This window comes from Miniopterus schreibersii (assembly GCF_964146895.1).
Source record: "Miniopterus schreibersii genome assembly, chromosome: 21".
In the NCBI taxonomy this organism is placed as follows: Eukaryota; Metazoa; Chordata; class Mammalia; order Chiroptera; family Miniopteridae; genus Miniopterus; species Miniopterus schreibersii.
Genome location: NC_138123.1, coordinates 11070516 through 11096129, shown reverse-complemented (window position 1 = coordinate 11096129; position 25614 = coordinate 11070516). Strand labels below are relative to the sequence as shown.

At 37.8% G+C, this 25614-nt stretch overlaps 1 protein-coding gene across 2 annotated transcripts in view; it reads left to right on the top strand.

Moving 5' to 3' along the window:
- FMN2 (formin 2) overlaps positions 1–25614 on the top strand; it is a 222804-nt gene that overhangs the window by 143148 nt on the left and 54042 nt on the right. Inside the window, exons 14-15 of one of the 2 annotated variants that reach the window (XM_081124213.1) lie at positions 779–871; positions 21819–21870. In XM_081124213.1, coding sequence (XP_080980339.1) covers positions 779–871; positions 21819–21870 — 145 coding nt within the window. The remainder of the gene's footprint in view (positions 1–778; positions 872–21818; positions 21871–25614) is intronic. The other variant, XM_081124214.1, reaches the window with a different exon arrangement.

The following is a 25614-nucleotide window of genomic DNA, read 5'->3' as shown; positions in this document are numbered from 1 at the left end:
TGCTCACTGTCAGCAAAAGGGCAGAAAATTCTTCAGAAACTTTCTTAGAAATCCTTCTTAATGAAGCCCAGTGGGCTCTATAGATCGCTAAAGCATTTACGAGGCCTAGGAAGGCCATAAACCTTGGAGTCAGATCGGATTCCACTTAGAAATCTGCTGCTTAGTGTCTTGGATCCTTGAGCAAATTAGTGCCCTCCCTGAACCTTAATTTCCTCACCTGTAACAGGGTGATAATATCCACTTACTAATCTATTCTAAACATTAAGTTAAATAACAGGTGAAAGGACCTGCTTTGTAGTGGAGGCGCCATATCGATTGGTTGCTCTACTAACCTTAGCACCAGTTATTTCTTTTTCAGAAATTTGGACTTTAACTGGGGATGAACTTGTATTAGAAGTCAGTTGATAATAATAACTATTTGACCACTTTCCATCTATTAACTGATTCAATCCTCATAACAACCCTGAGAGGCAGGCGCCAGGGTCCTCCATTCGACAGATGGGCCCGAGGCTCAGAGGTTGAGTAACTTGTCCAGGTTGACACACTGTGGAAGTGACCGAACTAGAGTCACAGGTTCTTAGAATTTATTTTTACAGCCCCCTCAGATGCAGCCTTGGTTATAGGCGTCTCATGTCAGTGTTTGGATGTTTCCAACATAGATGGAGAACATATGTCAATTATTGTGGTTAACAGGAGAGTCTAAGTTTCGCTAATAGGGTTTTGAAGTTGTTTTAACGCTCCATCGACGGTGCTGTAAACAGCGTGTCTCTAATTGCAGCCTGCGAGCTGGAAGCGGGGAAGGTGTACCAGGTCTCCTCAGAAGAGCACATCCAGCCTTTCAAGGAAAACATGGAGCGATTTATTATCCAAGGTAAGCTCTGCAGAGATTTCACGTTTCCCTCCCTGTTCAGCAGAGGGGGAAAGGCATTAGAGAGAAAAAATACACACATTGGCTTAAAAGGGCTTGACATCACAGAAAAACAAATTATGTTTAATCATGACTCACACGGTTGCGAGAGACTAGCAATTTGTTCAATATGCTATTTTGTGAGTAATGTTCATTATTGCCGTTTTTCATGATGGCACATATAGTAGATATTGGTTAAAATAGCTCATATTTAGAAAGACTTTCAAATTGTTATACTTTGATAGAAAATTAGATATCCTTCTAAGCTTAGTTGGGCTTATGACCTCAGTTCAACCTGGTATTTATTTAGTTTGTCAAAATATTGCATCCAAAAACAAAGTATGTTCATGTTTTGCAGACCTTTAAAACATGATATGCCGTGTTTTTATAGGATATATAAATTCTTCTGGATACTTAACACCTTTTTTTCCAAGGAGCTGAAAAACTTTGCCAATATTATCTCATTGGCTTTTTCTATATTCCTTTGAGTTAAGCAGGGATGAGACATTTCAGAAAATATTAAAGAAACAATTTGTCTAAAGAGAAAAGAAATCTATTAAAATTATTGCTGTTTGAAATCACTGAAACTTACAATTATTTCCATGCGCTCGCTACTCAAAGCATTTCCTCTTTGGAATGTCCCATCTCTTCTGTAGATCAGATTTGTGGCCTTTCATGGTTTGGGACAGTTCTGGCTGTTTCGGGGATTCTCATGGAGGCCGACATGGCATGAGCCTGAGGACACATGCACTTCATTGTCTGTTGGGCTACGGATTTATAGGTTATTCAAGTGTCATTAATGATGACTTACAATGAATGAGACATGCTGGAGTTTGACTAAACATTAAGGACAGCTTTTTTGTTTTAGGTGGGAAAAGGCTATTTAATCATTTAATAAAATCATGAAGATCGAAACAGAACATCAAATAAGAAACAGAATATGAAATAGATTCATAAATCACAAAGTGGTTGTCATTTCCAAGTTTTCGGGTTCTCATGACTTAAAGTGGAAAATGCTCATTGATTCCTAAGTGGTCCTGTGACTGAAATCATGGTCCTGTGGTTACATGTTAGAGGACCCTGTAAGCTCACTCCACTCTTTAACGGTGAATAAAAATGAGTCTTGCCTTTTCCATTCACTGTGGTTTTAGGATCAGGAACTTGTAATTTTACAAAACTATGTAGGTAAAAGGATGGAATTTTTGTTTGTCTGTGGGAAGAAAGGAGCTCTAATTCTATGACTCGTTAAAAAAAAGAAGCCAAACAATTTGCCGGCTTTCGCATCTAAAGTGTTGGCCAATGTCACCCAAAGAGTTGTTCACATTATGTATGGTTTATTATATAATATTCTCCGTATGCATTTTTGGACTCCAGGCATTGGCATTTTTTTTATAACTATATCTTAGTCATTTTTGGAATGAATAGCAAAGTTAAATTTTGAAACCCAGATGGAATTTCTAGACGGTGGATTGGACATATAAGCAACACGATTATTGAGTGGGTGTGGTTACCTAGGAATTCTGGGGAATAACATTTATACGATGGACAGAGAAGCCCCCACAGGTATTATTATTTAGAGAGGTCGGAGGAAAACCAAGAGAGGCTGTTGTAATGGAAGCCAGAGTTAGGAAGGGTTTCAGTGAGGAGGGAATCATTGTAGTGGTACCTGTTCATGGCTGGGCCACTCTTTGGGGTTGGCATCTGCAAAAGTCAATTTTCTGAGCTTTGAACATTTAAGAAAAGTGAGGAATGGAAGGGCATAACTCTGTAACAGTTTTAGAAGTTATCGGGGCCAATTGTAACTGATGCATAAGTGTTTGACTTAACTGTTTAATCCAAGTCTCTATAATTTAGCTATCTCTAATTTATGCCAACATGTGTGATAATTTTATTTTTGTGCATGCATTATGAAGAATACTAATTTGGCCTGGCCAGCATGGCTAAGTGGTTGAGCGTTGACCTATGAATCAGGAGATTGCTGTTCAATTCCTGGTCAGGGCACATGCCCGGGTTGTGGGCTCGATCCCCAATAGGGGGCATGCAGGAGGCAGCCGATCAATGACTCTCATCATTGATGTTTCTATCTCTCTCTCACTCTCCCTTCCTCTGTCTCTCTCTGAAATCAATAAAAACATACTTTTTTTTTTTTTTAAAGCATACTAATTGGTTATCTCTAGTTGGTTACTGAACATATATTTGTAGTTTTTGTTAAATTTTCTTTTGTGCCCCTTTTTTTAAAGTAGCCGAACGTAGGAGGTGAGAAAGATGAGAGAAACAAGACCACTAGGGAGCTTCATGCTTCGCTCATATTTCTCTCAAAACTTGGCGCACTCCCTCCTTTTTATTTTCCCTCTTTCGTTTTGAATCCAAGCTGCATTTTGGCCAAAGCGTGCATATGAACATCATATTGCTGAGCCATAAAGAACTTAGACGTAGCGATCGCCTTGGCACGTGCGCCTGCTGGGGTTGCTGGGGAAGCAAGAGGAGCCCGGCTCTCTGTTGTTGGCCTGCACAGCCTTTTTATGCATGTGATGTGTTTTGATAAGCGTATATTTTAAAACTTAAGCTTAACTTGTTTTGGGGTTTTTTGGTTGAAGGGCAGATTAAAAGAAAAAGAAAGGTAGTTTCTCTCCATGGTGTGAAATGAGTTAAAGTCCTTATCAGGATTTTATAAATCAGAATTGGCTGATAAGATTTTCATTAGTCTCACTCTCCATACCTCCCTCCCCCCTCTTTTTTTCAAATGTTTCTTCCTTAAACGAAGCACAGTGAATTTTAGCTGAATAGAGCAATAGAACCAAGATGAAAAAGCATAAATCTGCAATCTCATGCATATAATTTAAAGGGTGTTGAAACCTCAACTCTTAAATATATGACCTATGCTTGAGAATGAAGAGATGCTGAAAGCAGTGGGTATTAACTCTACCCAAGACTCAGAAGCCTGCTGAGAGCGTCTCCTCTCAGAAAGGGTACCCATGGCGCCTGGAAGCTGTGATCCATATTTAGAGTGCGCATGCTCAGTGCTTTATTTTTTCTTTTCTGAAAATATCATGAGAACTTCTTTTAGCGATGATCACAATATAAGATGAGTTTAATTTTTCGAAGTAAGCTTTCATCGACCATTTGAAATTGAGAAACATAATCGTCTTTTAAGCAAATGTTTTACTTGTTATCAGCACAATAGCAATAATAACATTAAGCATTAATAAAGAGTTAGCCAAAGCCCTTTATATTCCACGTGATTGTAGTTTCATAAGTCTTTGGGACAATGCGGGCAGCCAGTGTCCCATTTTACAACAGGGAAACAAAGCCTCAGAGGGCTCAATACTTGACTAAAATTACATGATATATAGCAACGTCCTGTTGGAACCAAGACGTTTTATAAGAGGCTGGGCAATTACCTTTTACAGGAGCTTGGAGCTATATTTTATTTTAATTTAAAAATTGTTAGAATATAGTTAGGCGCTCCAAGAGGTAGCGAATAGGCAACGTGTAATATCAGGTGATTGAAACCATAATGCAGATGAAACCCATGTAAGATATCCAGTTGAACTCAAAGTCACCGATAATAGAACAGGACAATGGGAACACTTGGTATTCTTGGTAGATACACTCTGACACCATGCACCAGACCGACAAAGCTTTTTCCCCTGACATTGATAAGTGATGATTCCATTTTCATTCCATTGAACCCGTCCCATCACTCTCAGCAGTTGAGAAGCATGTATTTGAAGCGATTCCTTGGTATATCACCACTTCTGTGTCACCACCTCTCTTTGAGGGCTACATTTCAACAGCCGCGGTCATTCATTCTGTAACAGTCGATGAGAAATGATCAAAGGCCTCTGCGGAGGGACTGGAATCGATTACACATGAGCATCGCTAGCTGCCTCCTGCATATTCCACTTGGATGCTCCCACCGACACCTCATCCTGCACATTCCATATGTGCTCATGCTGTGTCCCCAGCACCCAGGAGCATTAACAGACTCCAAATAAATATCCATTTCATAGGTGAATGAATGAACGCTGTACCCATGGGGTTGTCTAAGAAAGGGACTTCGGCTTCATTGTTTATTTTTTAACGAATGAGTGAAAGAAGTAATGTTTAAACACTACATCTGTTACAAAATTCAGGTATATAATGGGATGTAAGTCTTCTCTGTAATACTTTCTTCTATTTTAACCATGTTTATATTTCATTTCTATCCTTCCAGAGAAAATTTGTGCATGTAAGCATATTAATATGCATATATAAATTTGTATTTTTACATATTTTACTAGTGAATACATACTCTACGTATTGGTTTTCCTCCCTTTTCATTTTTATTTGAAATATTTTATATTTATGAATGTTTCATATATTTAATATATATCATATATTTTATAAAATATAAAATAATATGTATGAAATTATTTTATGTGTATACAATATATAAATTTATATGTATACAACATATAGTTTTGTATGTTTTATATTCATTTTATAAAGCAAAACACAAAAATAAATTAATTTTATTATTATTTATACTCTTATTGTTTGCTGTAACTATGATCTATAAAGTTGCCACAAATATTGAACTAGTGAATATTGAACCATTGCTCCTAGCAGCAAACACAGGGTTAGGTTTCTTTAAGCCTCTGGTCGTGTTTAGGTCTTGTTTTCATCATTTGATCTACATACGACCTTGCTTTATGTGTGTTCATGTTTGAAGACATGTAGTATATATTGTTGGCTGATTAACGTTGAACTCACACCTGAATGGAGCTCATCTAACACACAGATTTTCTCCTATGTGTAAAGCACTCCCAGCCTTCCTGTCCTCGTGAACACTGGACAGCACTGCAGCCATTCTAGAATGGAAATTACCAAAAAAAAAAAAAAAGCACAAAGTTGGTGAAAAATGTGTCACAATAGACTGTGAAAATGATTTACAATATGAGAAGTTAGAGCCTCGCCTTGTTCAGCTTCGGCTGGCGAAGTGTTTGTCAGGCGACTCAGAGTTTCCACTGTTCTGCACATGTCCACCATGGCTCCAAAAGCTCTATAAGTATTTATTTTGGAATTAAAATAAATTTTACTGAGAAGGCAAATTCAAAAATGCAGGATCGATGGATACTGAGGGTCAAATGTCTACTGGAAAGAGATATATGTTACGTATAACACAAATAAGGTTATATAGGTATGTATATTTTATAACCTAATGAGGTCTGAAGAATTATAATGACGTGAAGAGCCGTATCCACCCCGCTCAAGGAATAGAACTTAATATGTCCAACTCCTCTCTTTATTCTTACTCAGTCATATGCCTACATTCTCTTCAGACGTCACCAGTAATCTGAATTTCAAATGTATCATTTTCACGCTTTCTTTTTCAAAAAATTTATTTCACCCATTTGTCTATCCGCTCTCCCCTCTTTGGCAGCCATCAGCTTGTTCTCAACATCTGTGGGTCTGTTTCTGTTTTATTTTTTTCATTTGTTTTGTTTTGTTTTAGATTCTACATATAAGTGAAAACACATGGTATTAGTCTTTGTCTGACTTATTTCACTTAGCACAGTACCCTGTAGGTCCATCATGTCACAAACGGCAAGATTTCATTCTTTTTTACTGCTGAGTAACATTCCAATATATATATACATATATGTGTGTGTATGTTTATATTCATACGTATATGAATATATATTGCATTGCAACATATGTATTCACAGCAGTTTTTACCCATTTATTTATCGATGGACACCTAGGTAGTTTCCATTTCTTGGCTATTGTAAATAACGCTGCATTGAACAAAGGGGTGCATATATCTTTTCAAATTAGTGGCTTTGCCTTCTTCGAACAAGTACCCAAACTGAAATTCCTGGATTGTATGGCAGCTCTATTTTTAATTTTTTGAGGACCCTCCATGCTGTTTCCCATAGCGGCTGCATCAATTTACAACCCCGCCAGGGGTGTAGGAGGGCCCCCTTTCCTCCGCACCCTCCCCAGCACCTGTGATTTGTTGATCTGTGGATGGCAGCCGCTCTGACAGGCGTGATGTGACTGCTCATTGTGGTTTCGATTTGCATCTGTCTGATTAGTGATGCTGAGCATCTTCTCCTATGTCTGTTGAATATCTGTGTGTCCTCTGGAGAAACGTGTTTTTAGGTCCTCTGCCCATTTTTTTTTCTTCACCCGAGGATATGCTTTTTATTGGTTTTAGAAAGAGGAAGGGGGGGAGAGAGAGACACAGAGACAGAGGAGACATGGTTGTGAGAGAGAGAAACAGTGGTCGGTTGCCTCCCTTACACGCCCTGACTGGGCATCGAACCTGCCACCTTTTGCTGAAGGGGGTGACACTCCAAACAGTTGAGCCGCACGGGCCAGAGCTCTGCCCAGTTTTTAATTGGAGCGTTTGATTTTTGGTGTTCAGTTGTATGACTACCTTAGATATTTTGGACGTTAACCCCTTATTGGGTATATTATTTGTGACTATCTTCTTTCGTTCAGTAGTTTGTCTTTTTCTTCTGTGGATGGTTTCTCTTCTTGTGTCTTTTTTGTCCGATTTTGGCATCACAGTGATACCGGCTTCATAGAATTCGTTCAGAAGCATTTCTTTCTCTTCGTTTCTTTGACATAGTTTAAGAATTACTGGTATTAAGTTTTCTCTAAAAGTTTGGTAGAATTCGTTGTCAAGCTGTCTGGTCCTGGAGTTTTATTTGTTGGGAGTTTTTTGACTACTGTCTTGATTTCCTTGCTGGTTCGGCCTTGGAACATGGTTGAATTTGTTGGCATGTAATTGTTCATAGTATTGAACGATTCTCTGTATTTCTGTGGTGTCGGTTGTAACTTCTCTTCTTTCATTTATGATTTTATTTATTTGGGCTCTCTTTTCTTCTTGATGACTTTGGCTAAAGGTTTGTCAATTTTGTTTATCTTTCTAAAGGACCAGCTCTTCGTGTCATTGATCTTTTTAAAAATTTCTATTTCATTTGTTTTCTCTCTGATCTTTATACTTTCTCTTTATAGTTTTGCCAAAAACATAAATTGTAAATATTTATTAGTTTTGCAAGTTTATGAACTTTGTGTAAGTGGAACTGTAACTGTACTTTTCTGTGTCTTGCTTTTATCTCCATTGAGCATTGTTCTTGAGATTCTTTTATGTTTCTGCGTACGCCTGTATTTGTTAATATTGCCTTCATTGCAGGTATATAGTACCCCACAATTTATTTCTCCTATTTTCCCTCTTTTTAGCTAAAAGGAAAACTGCTTTACTCCTGTTGTACATGCATATTCTATTTTCATGGTACTAACCTAGGCGAACAAAGATTTACTGCGTCATATGGCTTACGAATCTTTTGCCTCTGAGGTAAAGCCAAATTGTTCCATCGCGATTAGTTCCAATCCACAGTTAATACCAACAGGATTTCAGTGTCAAATCCTTGTCAGCATTTGGTTCTTAGATTGGATATGTCAGCTATTTAAAATGGTATTCCACTGGGGTTTTAGTATGCATTTTTCTATTTATGAGAACTGGTGTATTTTCATATGTTTATAGATGTTTCCTCTTCTATGAACTACCTGTTGAGTCTTTTGACTGTTTTCTATTGATTTGTCTGTCTTTTACTTACTGAATAATTAGGAATTCTTTATATGATCAGGATATTAAATCACAGTTAAATTATTACAAACACTTCTCCCACGTGGGACCTTGTCTTTAATTTCTTTTTATTGACAAGTGATAAACAGAAATTCTGTATTTCTATGTAGCAAATTTTATTAGCCTTTTCCTCTTTTTTTCTTATTTTTTACTCTTTTAAAAAAATTTATCTTTATTGTTGACAGTATTATAGATGTCCCCTCTTTTTCCCCCATGATGGTAATAATTTTTGCCTTATTTAAGAAATCTTTTCCTACTATAAGTTTATAAAGACATTGCCCTACATTTTCCTGTAAAAATGTCTTGGTTTTGCTGCTACATTTAATTCTTCAGTCTATCTGATTTTTATGTATGTATGTATTTGAATTTTATGTATATTCTGCAAAAATAAAATTGAATTTTTTACAGTTATTTTACTTGTTTAGTACCATGTAATGAATATGCCATTCTTTCTATTCTAAAATACAGTGCCATTTCCATCATTTGTAATTTTTTATATATGTAACTGGTTTTTGTGGGGTTTTTCTCTTTACTGTTGCATTGGCCTATTTCCATTATTTATCCTCAGAACAAAACCTGTGACTTTCTTATTTAATGTAGCCTCCTAACAAGTCTTGAAATGTGGTAAGGTTAGATTCTCACCTACTTTAGGAGGGTTCTGCCTCTTCTTGGCCATTTATTTTTCTTTATCTGGTTAATTCTTCATTATACTAATTTTAGAATCAAATGATCAAATTATACCAAAAAATATCTATTAGGATTTTGACCAAATTTTATAGAGTCTGTAGATCAGCTTGGGGAGAAATGACATCTTTGTGATACTGAAACTTTCTGTCTTTGAACATGGTAAAGACTGACATTTATTCGTGCCTCCTTTAACGCCTGTCTAAAAAGTCTTACAGTTTTTTATTAAGGTCTTCAGATAATTTTTATAGTCATATTTCTATAGAGCTTATTTTTTACTCTAATTTTTTTTTTTGCAACGTACATTTACTATTACTCTTTGAAGATATATAAAGTTCGAAATAACCATGTATAAATCTCTTACACCCTAGAAACTTGCTGAACTCTCTTATTAATATGGCAGTTGGTGAATTTTTAAAAGGTTTGCTCTGTGGACATCACTGAATGATAACGGGTGTTCTATTTCCTAGGTCTTTTCCTTCCATTCCTTTACCTGGCTGTGTGACACCGGCTGGTACTTTCAGTGTAATGTAGGCAGGACACCGGGGAATGTCTCACTGCAAACGGGCATGAGTGGAGGGACAGAGAGAATTATTTTAGCCATCTCTGTAAACAGATAACCACCGATTGATTTTTAGGTTTTATTTTTTTTCACGTTTTCCTCTCTACTATTTTTTAAATTATATCTATATCTTTATTCTTTTAACATATACCTTTGGTATCTTACCACAGTTCTTTAACAATATAGGGTTCAAAACACTACAAGTCCCGCCCGGCCGGGGGTGGCTCAGCGGTTGAGCGTCGACCTAGGATCCAGACGATTGGGGTTCGATTCCCGGTCAGGGCACAGGCCCGGGTTGCGGGCTCGATCAGTGACTCTCATCATTGGTGTTTCTGTCTGTCTCTCTCCCTCTCCCTTCCTCTCTCTGAAATCAATAAAGATATATTTAAAAAACAAAACAAACAAAAAAAACCACTACAAGTCCTTAGAATGTGTAACTCTGACCTCTCCTACTTACACCATATGCCATCTTTTCCAGTGTTTTAGTATTAACTTGGGTTTTTTATAACCAATACCCATTTCCTTTGCTCACCGTACCAATATATTATGCCTTCCTTCTGAGATGATTTTTCTTCTTTCTGAGTTATACTCTTAATTTAAAAGATCCGTGGTGGAAACTCTGGATTGAAAACCCTCTTTTTCGTCTGTGTGGAAACCCACATCGCATTTGTCTTGGGGAAAAAGGTTTCCATAGATCCATGGCGCATAAGGGGGCAGAGGTATAACTACCCCTCTCTCCACTGTAAATGAATAAAATCTTGGATATTCAGAAGGCCTGTTGACCTGTGAGAGGGGTCATCTAGCTCAGGTGACAAATGGTCCCATCTTGTGCCAAATCTGATAGGTGGAGAGTGGCTTCTTGGAGCCCTGTTTTGAGCATAATTATTAGGTCTTAATTGGATTCTTGAATTTTAAAGAGTAATTACTGATGTCTGCCATGGGATAGAGAAGATTGAGTAGTAGCAAGTATTTTTCCTCCAATATTTCTTTTTTTTTCCCCTCCATGAGAAACAATTCTTATACTTTATATAAGAAATATTATATAAGTATGAAACATGTCAAACATTTGTAGAATTTTATTATTTTATACTCAAGGAAAATCAACTTAAAATCATTTTTATGGGAAAATTTTCATCTCTTTTGGTGTGGTTTTGACAGCTTTAATAATGAGATGTTTCAGCTGGTCAAAAAGGAAGATTACAATACGTACCAAATAGTTCTCAGCAAATTTATGTAAATGTTCTTGTTTAATTAAAGGATTTAGGCTTATTTTTTTGCTACAACCATCAAGCAAATACTTTCTTTAGTCTTCCAGTTTCTATCCATTTCTCCATATGAAACCTCAGAGGCACTCTGCGCGCTCTAGTTTTTTTCTCTAGATTATCTCTCACATATATCTTACTACTTTTCATCTGTGTTCCTTCCTCCCCGGCCCAGTTTAATAGCGTCTGAATTGACGTCTCTGCCTCCAGCCTCTGTTCACTGCAGTTCATCTTCCAGCTGCTAGAGTGACCTTTCAGAGGTTTACGCCTGTTTGTAAGAGTCTCTAGCTCTTTCGTAGCGGTGCCAAGCCCTCCATCTCCTTACTGACTGGTCCTATCCGTTCCTAAGAGAAGGGTATTGAAATCGGTCTTTGAAATTGTTTACTGCTTATTTTTTATTGCAATTTCGCCTATTTGGGTTTTGTCCTATTTTTCCTTTCAGTTTTATTAGTTTTTGCTTCATGTATTTTCAATCTCTGTTTTGGGGAGCATACATAATTAGAATTATAATATATTTATTTTTTTACGCTGTGTGAGGTTTATTTATTTATTTATTACATTATTTAAAGTTTTTCCCCCCCAGATGATGTTTCTTGTTTGGAACTCTAATTAGCATTTTTTGTGAGAAGCATTTGCACAATAGACCTTTTCTTATTTGTCTTTTAACCTAAGTGTATATTTGTATTTTAAGTGGCTTTCTTCTAGAGAGCATATAGTTAAACCCTACTTTTTCTAAAATTTAATCTGACAAGCCCAGCTTTTTAATTGGAGTGTTTCAATCACTTATATTTAACGTAACTCTCAGTATGGATGAAATTAATTTGTCATTTTTATATTTGTCTTCTATTCCTCTGGTTTTTCCTTTTTCTATTTTCAGCCTTTTTATGGAGTAATTGAGAATTTTTATTTTTTTTAGTATTCCACTTTATTTCTAACACTGGCTTATAATCTAAACCTTTTTGATTTATTTTTAGCCGTTTCTCCAGGGTTTACACTGTGGTTTTTCAATTTATCACAGTCTGTCTTCAAATAAAAGCCCACAACTTCAAAGACAGTATAAGAACTTTTCAACAGTAAATTCCTGTTCTCCCTCCGTTTTTGTGCTCTTGTCGTGTGTTTATGTCTACATTTATTATAATCAAAGCAATATATTGTTTGTGTTTTTGTTTTTTACCAATTATCTTCTAAGGAAGTTTAAAAACAAAGAAACGTTTATATTTATCCACCTTTTGGCATTTCTAGTTTCTTTCATTCATTTGTATAGATCTAAGTTTCTGTCGGGTATCATTTTCCTTCTGCCTGAATAACTTTCTGTAACATTCCTTATTATTTAGATCTGCAGGTGCCAAATCATTTAGCATATGATGGCTTGAACATTTTTATTTATTTATTTTAGCTTCATTTTTGAAAGATATTTTCACTGGATATAGACTTTACAGTTGACCTTTTTTTTTCTCGCCGCTTTTTAAGATATTCTTGTCTTCTGCTTGTACAGTTTCTGATGAGAAATATCTATTCATTTACTATTGTTTCTGTAACAAATTATCACAACCTTGTTGGTTTAAAACAACACATTTTTAAACCGACAGTTTAGGAGATAAGAAACCCAAAATGAATCTCACTGAGCTAAAATCATGGTATTAGCAGACTTCACTTCTTCTGCAGACTCTAGGGCAAAAATCCATTTTCTTGCCTTTCTCAGATTCTAGAGGTTGTTCAGAGTCCTTGACTTAGGGCTCCCTTACATCTTCAAAGTCAGCAAAGACTGATAGAGTCTTTCTCATACTGTATTATTTTGATACTGACTTTCTCGCCTCCCTCTTTCACTTATAAGAACCCTGTGATTACTTTGGGCCAGTAAAGGTACTATATGATGACCTTAACTCAAGGTCATCTGATTAGCAACGTCAATTCCATATGCAGCCTGCAACCTTCTTTTCCAGGTAACACATTCACAGATTCTGAGAATGAGGATCTGAATGTCTTTGGAAGGCCATTGTTCTGCTTAGCACAAACTCTTTGTTAATTTTTATTTTTGTTCCTTGTTATAAAATGTGTTTCCCTCACACATATCTAGCTGTTTTTAATTTTTGTCTTTATTGCTGGCTTTTAGTATCTTGATTATAATGTGCATTCATTTATGTGTGTGAAATTACCTGATCTCTTAGATCTGAGAGTTTGTAGTTTTTATCAGATATAGAGAACTTTTGGCCATTACTCCTTCATTTGTTTTTCTGCCTGACTCATTTTTTTTCTAATACTCCAATTACACATATGCTGGACCATTTACTATTGTTCAAGGTCATCAGGCTTGATTAATTTTTTAGTTATTTCCTCTGTATTCTTCAGTTGGAATAGATACGCTTGTTATATAAGCCTTCAAGTTCATTGTTCTTGGTTTCTGAAATGTCTTTTCTCATGTTATTTTCATATTTACTTCAATTTTTATTTTTAGTTCAAGTGAACTTTTGTGTCAGATACTGTATTTTTAATCTCTATAAGTTGCACTTGGTTTTTAGTTTTTTATCTTCCATTGTCATGGACTGCATGTTTGTGTCCCACTGAAATGTCTTTGTTGAAACCCTAACTCTCAGTGTGATGATAGTAAGAGGTGAGACCTTTGAGATGTAATTAGGTCATCAGAGGAGCCCTCATGATGGAATTAGTGCACTTATAGAGAGAGACACGGAGAGCTTGCCTCTCTCTGCTCTACGTTGTGTGAGAATACAAAGCCAATGAGAAAGAAGGCTCTCACCAGATCCCTATCGTGCTGGCAGCTCAGACTTCCAGACTCCAGAAATGTGAAAAAAGAATCTTTGTTATTAAACCAACCCATCTGTGGTATTTTGTTATAGCATCCTAAGTAGCCTAACACATACATTTTCTGTTCATTATGTTCATTAAAAAAATATTTGAGCATAGTTATAATAGCTGCTTTAGTTTTAATGTTCTTATTTGCCAGTTTATCTCTTGTCATCCCTGGGTCTGTTTCTATTGACTTAGTTATCTTTTGGGAATTGAATACATTTTCCTGGTATTTGTTTGGTCTATTTTCTATTAAATACTAGACACTCTGGTTGTTATGTTGTTAAATTGTGAATTTCGTGTATTTTCCTAAAGAATATTTGGTTTTGTTTGAGCACACACTTTAAATTACTTGTGATTCAGTTTGATAGTTTAAGATGTTTTTAAACTTTTCTGGCACTGGCCTAGAGTTCCCTTCATACTAACACAGGTCCTACTAATAAGGCCTCCTACCCTCCCCGCATTGGGATCTCCAGTAGCTATCCTATTCCAGGTGATCAACAACGGCTCTCTCCATTCTGGCTCTTTAGACTTCAAACTTCTCTTGGCCCTGCATCAACTCAGGGGAGCTATAAATGTATAGTTCCATAGTATTTCTTTGCTTTGACTTATAGAGTTTCTTTCTACCCATGTGCTGGTTAATATTCAGCAAAAATTCAGAGACCTCAAAGCCGATTTCAGGTACTTCTTTTCTGCACAGCTGTTTCTTCTCTGGAATTCTGCCTCTCACACTCAGCCACTTCAGAGTTCTTGAACTCCTATCTCTACTTCCTCAATTCACCAAGACTAGTTGGCTCATTTGGGCTCTCCCTCCTAAGGGCTCACGGTCAGGAAATTGCCTTCAGACAGAGATCCAGGACTCAACCAGTTTGTTTACCTTCTTTCAGAGATCAGAGTCCTGTGCTTCCTATTGTTTCATATATTTTATCCAGTTTCTGGTTGATTACAACAGGGGGTAAGTTGGGTTCTTATTAGTAAAGTCTAAACTGGAGATCTCTTTCCATTGGTTTAAAGTGAATGCAGTTCAGCCTCCTTTGCTTTGCTTGATATAATATCAAACCATAAGAGGCTGGACTGCCTCTGTACACAGCTTTTGGGCCAACTGTTTTCCATTCTTTTTCCCTTTGGGTCTTCTTTATATTCTTCCTTCTTGACATCCTAGACTCTGGTGCAGTTATGCCTCTGCTCTGTTTTTCCTATTTGTTGTTTAAATGGCCTCTCAAGTCTCTACTTCTTTTTTCACTCAATTAACATTTGTTCATTATTTTATTCCCAGCTCAGTATATTCCTTTGTATTTTTCTTACTAACTTCTCTCAATAGGTAAGTGTTTCACTTAAGTGGGCTTATGACACAGTTGAGAGTATTTATTTGGAGTCAGCCTGCATGAGTTTGAATCTTGTCTCTTTCTGTTAATATTTCTGGTACCTTAGGCAAGTTATTTAATTGCTAATTTTCTCCTTGTAAAATGATAATAATTGTAGTGCCTTTCTTATAGAGTTTTATTATTGTGGGTTATTAAATGTAAAGAATAGAATAGCAATATAATTATTTATATTAACATTCCCATTAAAATACAGCAGGTCCTCGAATAATGTCATTTCATTCAATATCATTGTTAGAACATTGATAATATCCCTTATGAACTGAATTGTTGTTTATATGAATCACCTGGTGGTAAATTGGTTTCGTTATAAATTGTTTCACTTTAAGTTGTGGAACTCTTGATGATATTGAGGACAGACTGCATCCCTCTAATGATTAATTCCCACATCTCTCTCCTCCATTTTCTTGAAGGGAGCGACTATATAATGTTTATCTATATGTGAGCCCCTCCCAAAGATCCAAAACATGCTGGACCCTCAATGTTTGGTTGGAATATTGTCACATTAAATTATGCGGCTTTTGTTTCTAGGATTGGAATGCTTAGCCTTCCTAAGTTCAAGTGTTGTTTTGGCAAAAAGTTAGGAAGAGACAGCACATCAGAAAAGGTTTTCCTGGTTTTCAGACTTTTATTTGAAGCAGTGTGTTTTTATTATTTTTTAGTCTTTAGCCCTAATCTCTGCCTGCTCCAGAATGGCCAAGTAGAAAGCTAGATTTATATGTATATATATTTTTAATTGATTTTTAAAGAGAGTGGAAGGAGGGGAGAGAGAGAGAGAGAGAGAAACATCGATGTGAAAGAGAAACCTTGATCAGTTGCCTCCTACACGCCCCCCGCTGGGCATTGAGCCAACCGAGCCACACCGGCCAGGGAAGTTTTGTGTTTTGATCATTTGAATCTACAGTGTAGAATTCATTGGCATTGCATTTAATATTGAAAGCTTGGTGTTAAAACATGCATTTGCATATTTTTAGTTAAAGGCACATAGAGATTTTTGTTTTATCCTAATTAAGTTCATTTTGGAATTAATAAGAAGCTGTGCTTGATTTCTTCAGTAAGGTAGTTGTTACTTGGCAAAGAAAAAGAAAGGAATTGTCCTGAATGTGTCTTTATTTTTATGCTGCATCAGCAAAAGTCTATGAGAGATTTGCTTAGTCTATAGGTGGGGTAATATATAGGTTTTGGGTATGATTTGATATAAAAAATTAAGTGGAGTAAATTTTCCATTTGGAAATCAACCGCTTTTCCACATGGCATTGTCTACAGAACATAAAACTCATGCATACACATCAGGCTTTCCTATGTCTTTTTCACTTTGAGTTTAAAAGGAAGATTTAGGAAGGAATTTGACTGAGGACCACTTCAGTAAGTACATCAGGCTAGGTGGTAATAGCACATGACTTTCTAGTATTTTAAGTTTGGCCATGAGCCACATAGAGCAAATTTTTGAGGAATGCATTATTTACTATTGTGTGTGTGTGTTTCTTAAGGTTTTTTTTATAGCAAGCACCTATATATTATGTTTATATACACCTATGTTTCTAGGGACACAAATGGTATATGCTTTTATATACAAGGTTAAACTGTTGGTCATGAATTATTGCAAAGATCAAGTTGGAATTTTATATTATGTAGATATTGGCTTTCTTCCTCCATAGCGTTTGTTTTCTTGTCTTGAGAACACTTGTAGCAGCAGGGAAGGACTGCTCTGAAATTCACTTATTTCTTTTGCTACCTAAAGAAAGAAATTCAGATATTCACTCCCTATCTGGACATGTAGAAAGTACTTAAAATTACTTGACTTCAAGTTCATTGTCAAAAGAGGCAGTGTGTCAAAAACCTCAAAACCAAAGCAATATATCTGCAATTAAATGACAACTTGAATGACTCAGAAGAAAGGCACTGCATCTGTCTAAAAAATAACCCATACTGGCTGCACTTAAAAGCCGAAATGCACATTCATAGATAATTATAAACAAAAACTAGTTAACACTTTAAATAAGAAGAAAAATAGCAAGAAGATTTAGAGCTTCGACAAGCAGATGAAAGAGTTCGAAGTTGCCTCCCATCTGATATTACTCAAACTCAACTCTGTCTCCAATTACCTGGAATATGTGCTATTCCCTCATGAAAGTTCAAGATCAGAAAGGGCGTCCGTTCCGTGCCTCCGCTTACTCACAGTCCTTTGGAACAAGTTCAGCAGAAATATTTAACATTGCAACAGAGGCCGGAGCCAGACAAGCGACTGCAGACGCTAATCGCTGGGTCAAAATAGTAACTTAGTAGGACAGCAGCCACCAGCAAATATTTGTGGGGGCTGCGATTTGGGGGAGGCGGCATGAAGGCTGTAGGAGAAGCCGTACCGAATGCCAAAGGCCTGAAACAGAGTCATGAAAACGCTATTTTTAACCAGTTGCATATTTAGGGGCATGGGACGTCCGTGCCAAAGGCCTCTCTCTGGTAGATTTGGGCCTGAAAGGTGATCTTACGCCCTAAGCCTAAAAGGAAGAAATAGATGGAAACAAAAATGACCCAAATAAATCAAGGCTGCGTCCCAAAAGGTTCAGTGTTTCATGATATGGTTTCAACCACAGGCTTTCTCTGCCTCAAATTTTTAGATCTCTAGCTCCCGAGATTTGGGGGTAACAGCAGTTGCAATATTAAGATTAATATCTAAGACTCAGTTTGCCTTTGAGGTTCAGCAGTTGATTGGCCAACTTCTCCGAGGTTCATTATTTCTTTCATTGTAGATTTTAGTTCTGTACAAGCAAGTTGCTGATATTCTCTGGAAATCGTCAGTAAAACCACTTTTTTACTTTGCCGCCTTTTAAAAAATGTTTTCAATTTTATTTTCAATTACAGTTTACATTCCGTGTTGTTTTATATTAGTGATAGGTGTACAACATAGTGGTTAGATAATCATATACTTTACCAAGTGCTCCCCTGATATTTCTAGCACCCACTCGGCCCCAGACATAGTTATTACAATATTATTGACTACAATATTAATTATTACAGTATTATTCCCTGTGCTGTAGCTTACACCCCTGTAACTTCTTTAAGCTGCGTTCCCCTTTCCCTCCCTCTGGAATTGGTAAAAAATTGCTTTATTTCACCATCTTGGTTTCTCACTTATCCCCACCTCAAACTGTTTTCAGTATTTTCAATCTCCGAACATTCTCTTGGCGGTGAACCTCAAACATAAGCTATGCATAGTTACCCAGAATACGTGTGGAATAGAAACGGCCTGCTTTAGAGGAACAGTGCTGACTTTTCAAAACCCATTTCATCTTTCGGATTTCAGTAGTTTCTCCCTAAATTTACAAAGGGCACTGTTGTCTCCCTTACAGCTATTTCATTTACTGACATCTCATTGTATTCCTAAAAGATATCTTAATTTTCAGCACTTAATTACATTTGATTTAACAGATTTTTCCCTCACTAATTGAAGAGATCAGACCCTGGCATGTGTCCCTAAGCTCACGTCATATGTGTTGATAGCAATTGTGACAGCGAAGTGTCGATGCTGCGTTTACACAAGCTCTGTGTTGGAAGATGGTGTCTCATTGTTCTAGAAAACGGAATGGCACCCCGACTTTTCGGGAAGTTTTGACTTCTAGGAGTGCCATACAAAGAAAAACCTGTCCTCACTGATTTGTCCAACCTTCACCAAGAGCTGACGCGTGGGGTCTAATGCACTTTCCTCGATCTTGCATTTGGCTGTTTATCAGAGTTGACTACAGTCTGAATACACATATTCTCTTAGCTTCAAAATCATCTGAGAATCATGGATTACGGAACATTTTAGAGTGCTCTTTGCTGTACAGTTGGGTTTTATGATTATAATATGACTATTAGGTTCGGGGAAAGAGTCTATTTTTAGGTTTGGTTGCTTTGGTTAAGTCAATCTTCTGCCCCTTTGGATTAAAGTGTTTCTTCAGCTAAACTTGCTCACACAGTGAAGCAAGAGCTTTTTTTATTACACATCAAAAGGAACCATTATGAACAAATAAAACTCATTTCCTCCTGCTCACTACCATTTAGGGGCATATGTGTTTTGAAAAGCTGTAAGTCTATGCTTTCTTTATCTGCATGCAATATTGAACCATAATAAAATGGCAGGTGATATATCCAGTTAAACCTAATAATGAATTATATCACCTTAAGAATTTCAAGGGCGTGAAGTCCCACATTTTCAAAGGACATTTATTTAGCCCCTGCTAATTTATTGGGGACACTACATAAATATTTTTACGTTAACAGATTAATCAGTTTGCCTAATATGACACAGCTAATGTCAGCGGCCCAAAGAGGAATAGAACATGGATAATCTTGGTCTTATCTCTATATTTTGCAAAAGAAACAAAAAAGACCTGCCAACGCGATTGATCTGTGTCACAAGTCATTAGTGAAGCACGAAGTCAATTTAGGGGGTTCACCGTTAATATTTGAAAATCTAATAGAATAGACTAAAAATATTAGAGAGCATTGCATGAAATAAGAGTAGTTTTTAAAAGTTTGTGTCAAAACTCTTTGTATGTATGTGTGTGTGTAGAAGTAATACATAAATTCCTAGAGTGCTGCTGATCAAAATGTGGAAGTCACTGCCATACTGATTTCATGTGATGGGAGTTCCTAAAAATGGTGTCCCTTAAACAGCTGTATGTGGCTCTACAATTGCTCCTGGAAGCAAACCATTTGCGTGCAGGGCGGCCCAGAGATGTTACGTGAGACAGCACCCCCGTTGGAGCCTTTCAGAGCAAAGCGATGGAACATATTCTGTTTTAGTGTGGCTAGTGATTGCCCGGTAAGTTTATGTAAACGATCTAAAGTACAAAAAGGGGAAAAGGGGATGAAAACCCCCCTCTGCCGCCAGCTCAGAGGATCCCTTTTAAATTCTTAGAATGCTGGCCTAGGGTGACAGCGTGACACTCGATTACGGCTTTGCAGATACTGAGCAGACCTTCCAGCAAACACTGTCTTGAGGTCGTAAAACATTAACCAGCCCAAGCTGGACTGTTGTGTTTAAAGTAGTGATAGAGACACTTTGACAATTCCCAAGTGACCGTGGGCTTGATTTTGTGCACAGTTCTAGTTCTTTGTAATTAATTTGCTCTGTTCCACTTTGTCTTCTAATTTCTCCAAATGGCCACAAGTGTCGCCCAAAGGGGGCATGCTTATAAAAAGGCCACTTCTGCTTTCACTAGTCCAGGCTTTTTAAAAATATATATTATTTTTTAATTTTCTTGTTCTGTAGCTCAAGTGATTTTCAAAATGTGTCCCAAATCCCGAGGGTCACAGGTTGGATTCCCAGTCAAGGGCATGTACTTGGATTGCAGGCTGGATCCCTGCTGCATGCAGGAAGGCAACCGATGGCTGTGTCTCTCTCACATTGATGTCTCTCTCTCCCCCCTCCCTTCCACTCTCTCTAAAAATTAATGGAAAAAAATATCCTCGCTTCCCTGGCCAGCGTGACTCACTGATTGAGCATCGACCTATGATCCAGGAGATCAAGGTCTGATTCTTAGTCAGGGCACCCGGGGGCGTGCAGGAGGCAGCCGATCAATGACTCTCTCATTGTTGATGTTTCTCTTTCCCTCTCCCTTCCTCTCTCTGAAATCAATAAAGACTTATATTAAAAAAATAAAAATAAATATATATATATATCCTCTCTTCTTCGGTGAAGATTAAAAGAAAATTAAAATGTGTCACAAACTATTAGTGAAGCATGAAGTCAATTTAGGGGGGTCACAATTAGCAATTTAAAATCTAATAGAATAGATGAAAAATATTAGAGAGCACTGCATGACATCAGAGTATGTTTAAAACTTTCGTGTCAAAAATCTTCATGTGTATTTGTGTGTAGAAGCAATACGTAAATTCCTAGAACGCTACTGATCAAAACTGTGAAAGTCACTGCCATACTTATTTTATGTGATGGAGTGCCTATGTTATTGAAAATAATTTGAAAACAGTGATGTAATTTCTTTTCCAAATTTGATCTTTGGCTTTGTGTCTGGCTATCATTCTTTATTTTTAGACAAAAATAGTAGCAAATAAATGAGTACATGATCACCTTTCCACTTTCAGTGAATGGAAAATGTTAGTGTTTTATCTTGCACCTTTGTGGAAATAATTTCTGCACCTGTCCCACTTGTGTGGAGAGTTTTTTGACTTGATTTTTGTGCGTTTGCTTGAAATAATTATTTTCAACTAATTATTGGTATTTAACTTTCAACAAACACAATAGACATACATATGAAATTAGCTTCTGTTTTGTTTTCTCAGGTTAATATGACTGATTTAAAGAAATTACTTAGAAAAAAAATTACTTAGAATCTAAAAAATTTAATTGGTTATATATTTTATCTGTGTCAATATAATAGTATTAACATATTGAAAATTAAATATAGTCTATTCAATTATATCTATTTATAGATTTAAAATAAGTTTCTGTCTGTACTATATTAGAATTAAAAATAATGAATTATAATATATTTTATATTATTTGGATCATACTTGCTTGAGTGAGTACAACTATCATTTAGCTTCATATTTTTCTTTTTTTGTATTTCAGCTAAAATTGACCAAGATGCAGAGGAGAATTCACTAACAGAGACTCATAAATGGTGAGAAATTAAGTACTTTTCTTTACTACTTCTTTTCAGAATAGGCTTATAAGGTGCTTAGTATGTTTTATCTCAAGGAACCAACCATTGGCTCAATTCTTATTTTCAAGCATAGAAGGAAAATAAACTAATATAAAAGTATACTTTAATTCCACACTGAATTTTATTTTTGTGAGTCTGGATGATGTATAACCCTGTTAAGTATCAGATTATTGTGAATAGCTTAGCCCCTTCCTTTTTCTTTTTTTTTTTTTTTTTTTTTTTTTACTTTATTGTTGAAAGTATTACAGATGTCCCCTTTTTTCCTCATTGACCCCTCCACCCCGCACCCACTCCCTGCCCCAGGCCTTCACCACACTATTGCTTGTGTCCGTGGGTCATGCATATAAAAGTTCTTCAGTTAATTTCTCCCCTCCCACCCATCTACCCCCACCTTCCCTCTGAGATCCCTCAGTCTGTTCCTTGCTTCTATGTCTCTGGATCCATTTTGTTCATCAGTTTATTATGTTCTTTAGATTCCACATATGAGTGAAATCATGTGGTACTTGTCTTTCTCTGCCTGGCTTATTTCGCTCAGCATGATACTCTTCAGGTCCCTCCATGCTGTCTCGGAGAGTAAGAGGGCCTTCTTCACAGCTGCATAGTATTCCATGGTATAAATGTCCCACAGCTTTTTTATCCACTCAAAATTTTTAAAAGCACCTTCACTTTTTTTTTTAATATGTCTTTATTAATTTCAGAGAGAGGAAGGGAGAGAGAGGGAAACATCAATGATGAGAGTCATTGATTGGCTGCCTCCTGCATGGCCCCTGCTGGGGATCGAGCCCGAAACCCGGGCATGTGCCCTGGCTGGGAATCGAACTACCATCTCCTGGATCCCAGGTCGATACTCAACCGCTGAGCCATGCCGGCTGGGCAGCACCTTCACTTTTAAAGAGAATGTAGGACTGTGGAAATACAAGAAAAAGGAAAATTGTAGGAATATGGTTTAAGAAAAAAGGGCGAAGGGTTTGGTTATCGGAAATCACTGCGTTTTCACATTCAAAAGTAGAGTCCAGGCAGGAAGCCTTGGGCTGCACCTGAATGCACCTCAGCCTCCAGAATGGAGCGTGGCAATCATGGGTGAGCACAGGAAAGCATCTCAGAAATTGTCCTGCTGCTTTGCCTCAATCTTCTCCTTTTTTCTCTCTGTATCAGTTGGGGTTCACCAGAAAGCAGAACCAATAAAATGTATATGCGTGTGTGTGTGTGTGTGTGTGTGTGTGTGTGTGTGCACGCACAGGGGATGGGGAGGGAGAGAGATGTTAAGGAATTGGCTCATGGCAAGCCTGGGGCTTCTGCACTACCTTGACCAGCCACTGGCTGAAAATAAGCTATTCTGACCCAAGGGCAGGTCCTAGGAAGCTAGGCTTTAAAATAAAACCGTGTGCATTCCTGGCAGCCTGGAAGACTGTGTACCTACCTGCGGGCTATGTGACAGCCACAGAGTAGGTGCACCTGCATCCCCTGAACTCACCCCTTCTCCTAGGATGTGCACTCGAGCAGACAGGCCTTTCTTCTCGACATGCTCAGGGGCCTCCCTCTGCCAGGCTGGCCGGCTCCTGTCAAGCAGTTGAGGGGATGGTGGACTTGCCCAGATTCTAGAGTCTCAGGTCCCCTTCCCAGCTGCGAGGCCTGGGCCACCTAGAAACCACCTCACCTCTACCCTCGGCAGTGTATCGCCAAATGCTCACTCTACCTTTGTAGGCTTCTTTGGAACCCAAGGCCCTGGGCTTTTATGGCGTTCCTCTCTGTGCTTGGATTGGCCAAAAATTCCTCTATCCGGCCCAACCACCTCCACACAAAAACACATTTAAAATGAAACACAAGTGCACTCCCATTATCTATTTGATCTCCAAATATTTGAGCTGTCTGGGCGCGGCCCTGGGGCACAGGGGAGCCAGGAGTATGTATTCAACCACAGGTCTTCAGCCTTCCAGTCTGCATTTTATTTGGACTTTATCATAAGTTATTATGTTCTATGTATTATATTATTAAGCCAGCTGAAACCCATTTTGGAAGTAAGATGGTTTATAACCAACTGATCCTACTTGGTCTGCATGTTTAAGGACCAGCAAAGGTGACCTTCCTCACCCTTCATTAGCCCTTGACCTTGAGGCGGCAGCTACACCGGGGCGGTTCAGTTGAATGACGGTATCGGAAGCATCCTGATTAAAGGAATGTTCTTGTGAGGTACCGTTTTTATCTGAGCCATGCTGTTCCGACTCAAGGCATTTTAGTTTTTTAAGACCCAGTGACAAAGTAGGAACAAATGCGTGCGTTTTAATTCTCAGAACTGGCGGAAAGTCATTTCCAAATAACTGTGACAGGTGCGCTGGGTTGTGAGCGTCTTGAGGATCAGACAGTGTCTGAACTGCGTTTTCTTTCCCAAAAGAGGTTTCCCAGCGGTTTGGAGGCAGGTTGGGGGTCGGCGTGCCCACAAGGGTACCCTGAAGGAGGCAGGCGAGTGCGGTGGATGGGGCCCTGGCCGTGCCACTCAGGAGGTGGTGGGTGAACCGCATGACGCGCCTGGGCCTCCGCTTTCTCGTTGTAAGTGGAATATAACCTCGCCCTTCCTTCCACCTTCTAGACTTGCGGGGATGTCATACTTTGTTCTTGGCAGGAGACAGAGTTTCCTCAAGTATGACTGGTGACTAGAAAAGCACACTCATGTGAAAATATTTTGCAAATGGCACAAACTCACGTGATCAGTTTGCTTGGAAAGGAATTGTACCCATTTGTCTTTGTGATCAAGTACTTTTTTCAAAAGCCTTGGCTGTTAGTCCATTCAAAGAAGTCCTGGCTGGGAGGCTCAGTTGGTTGGAGCGTTGTCCCAGTCGGGGCTCGTTTGAGAGGCAACTGATGGATGTTTTCGCTCTCACATCAGTGATTCTCTCTTTCTCCCCCTTCCTCTCTTTCTCAAAATCAATAAAAACGTATCCTTGGGTGATGATTAAAAATAAGTGAAAATGGATAAGTACACTTTTTTCAAGAAACTAATTAGAATTCTTTTCCACAGTAGAATATTATGTGTTTTTCAGATTATTCCATGATTTTCTAACAAAGTAAACATCTTCAGAAGAAACGACTATTAGTCCATTTTTAATCAAATCAGATCTTTTTTCATATTCCGTTTGTTAGCATAACAGTTTTCTGTGCTAATTTTGTTCATTCAAGCATTTTTGCTAGTAACCTGAGAAGTGCGACTCTGAGCTCCTGTTTCGCCTAAACAAAAATAGAGCTTTTGGATAGTTTGACTGAACTCTTTAATTCTCCCAGAAAGTAAGATGACTGAGCAGATGAGCCTTGAATGGTGCCCAAAACCCCAGTGCAAACTGGATGAACAAACTGTTATCTTCAGACGATTTCCTTGGGAAGCCAAGCTGTCCACACAGACCTCAGCACAATCCTGTCGGGGTTGGCTGCACCCCCACTGTATGTGTTTATTTCAGCCTCTGCTTTTATTTTATTTTTAATTAGCTTACACGGCTTTCTTCAGTTGTGGAAAAATATCATCAGACCAAATATGATTGTTTTTATTTTCCCACAGAATTGTTCGGGGTCTGTGTCCGCTCATAGGCAGAGAATGTAGAACTGTTGGATTTTGTCTAATAAATGGTTGTTTCAGTATCTCTGAATTTAAGGGATCATCGAATGGGAGTTATAAAATTGACTTCTAGCCCAGCTGGAGTGGCCTAGCTGGTG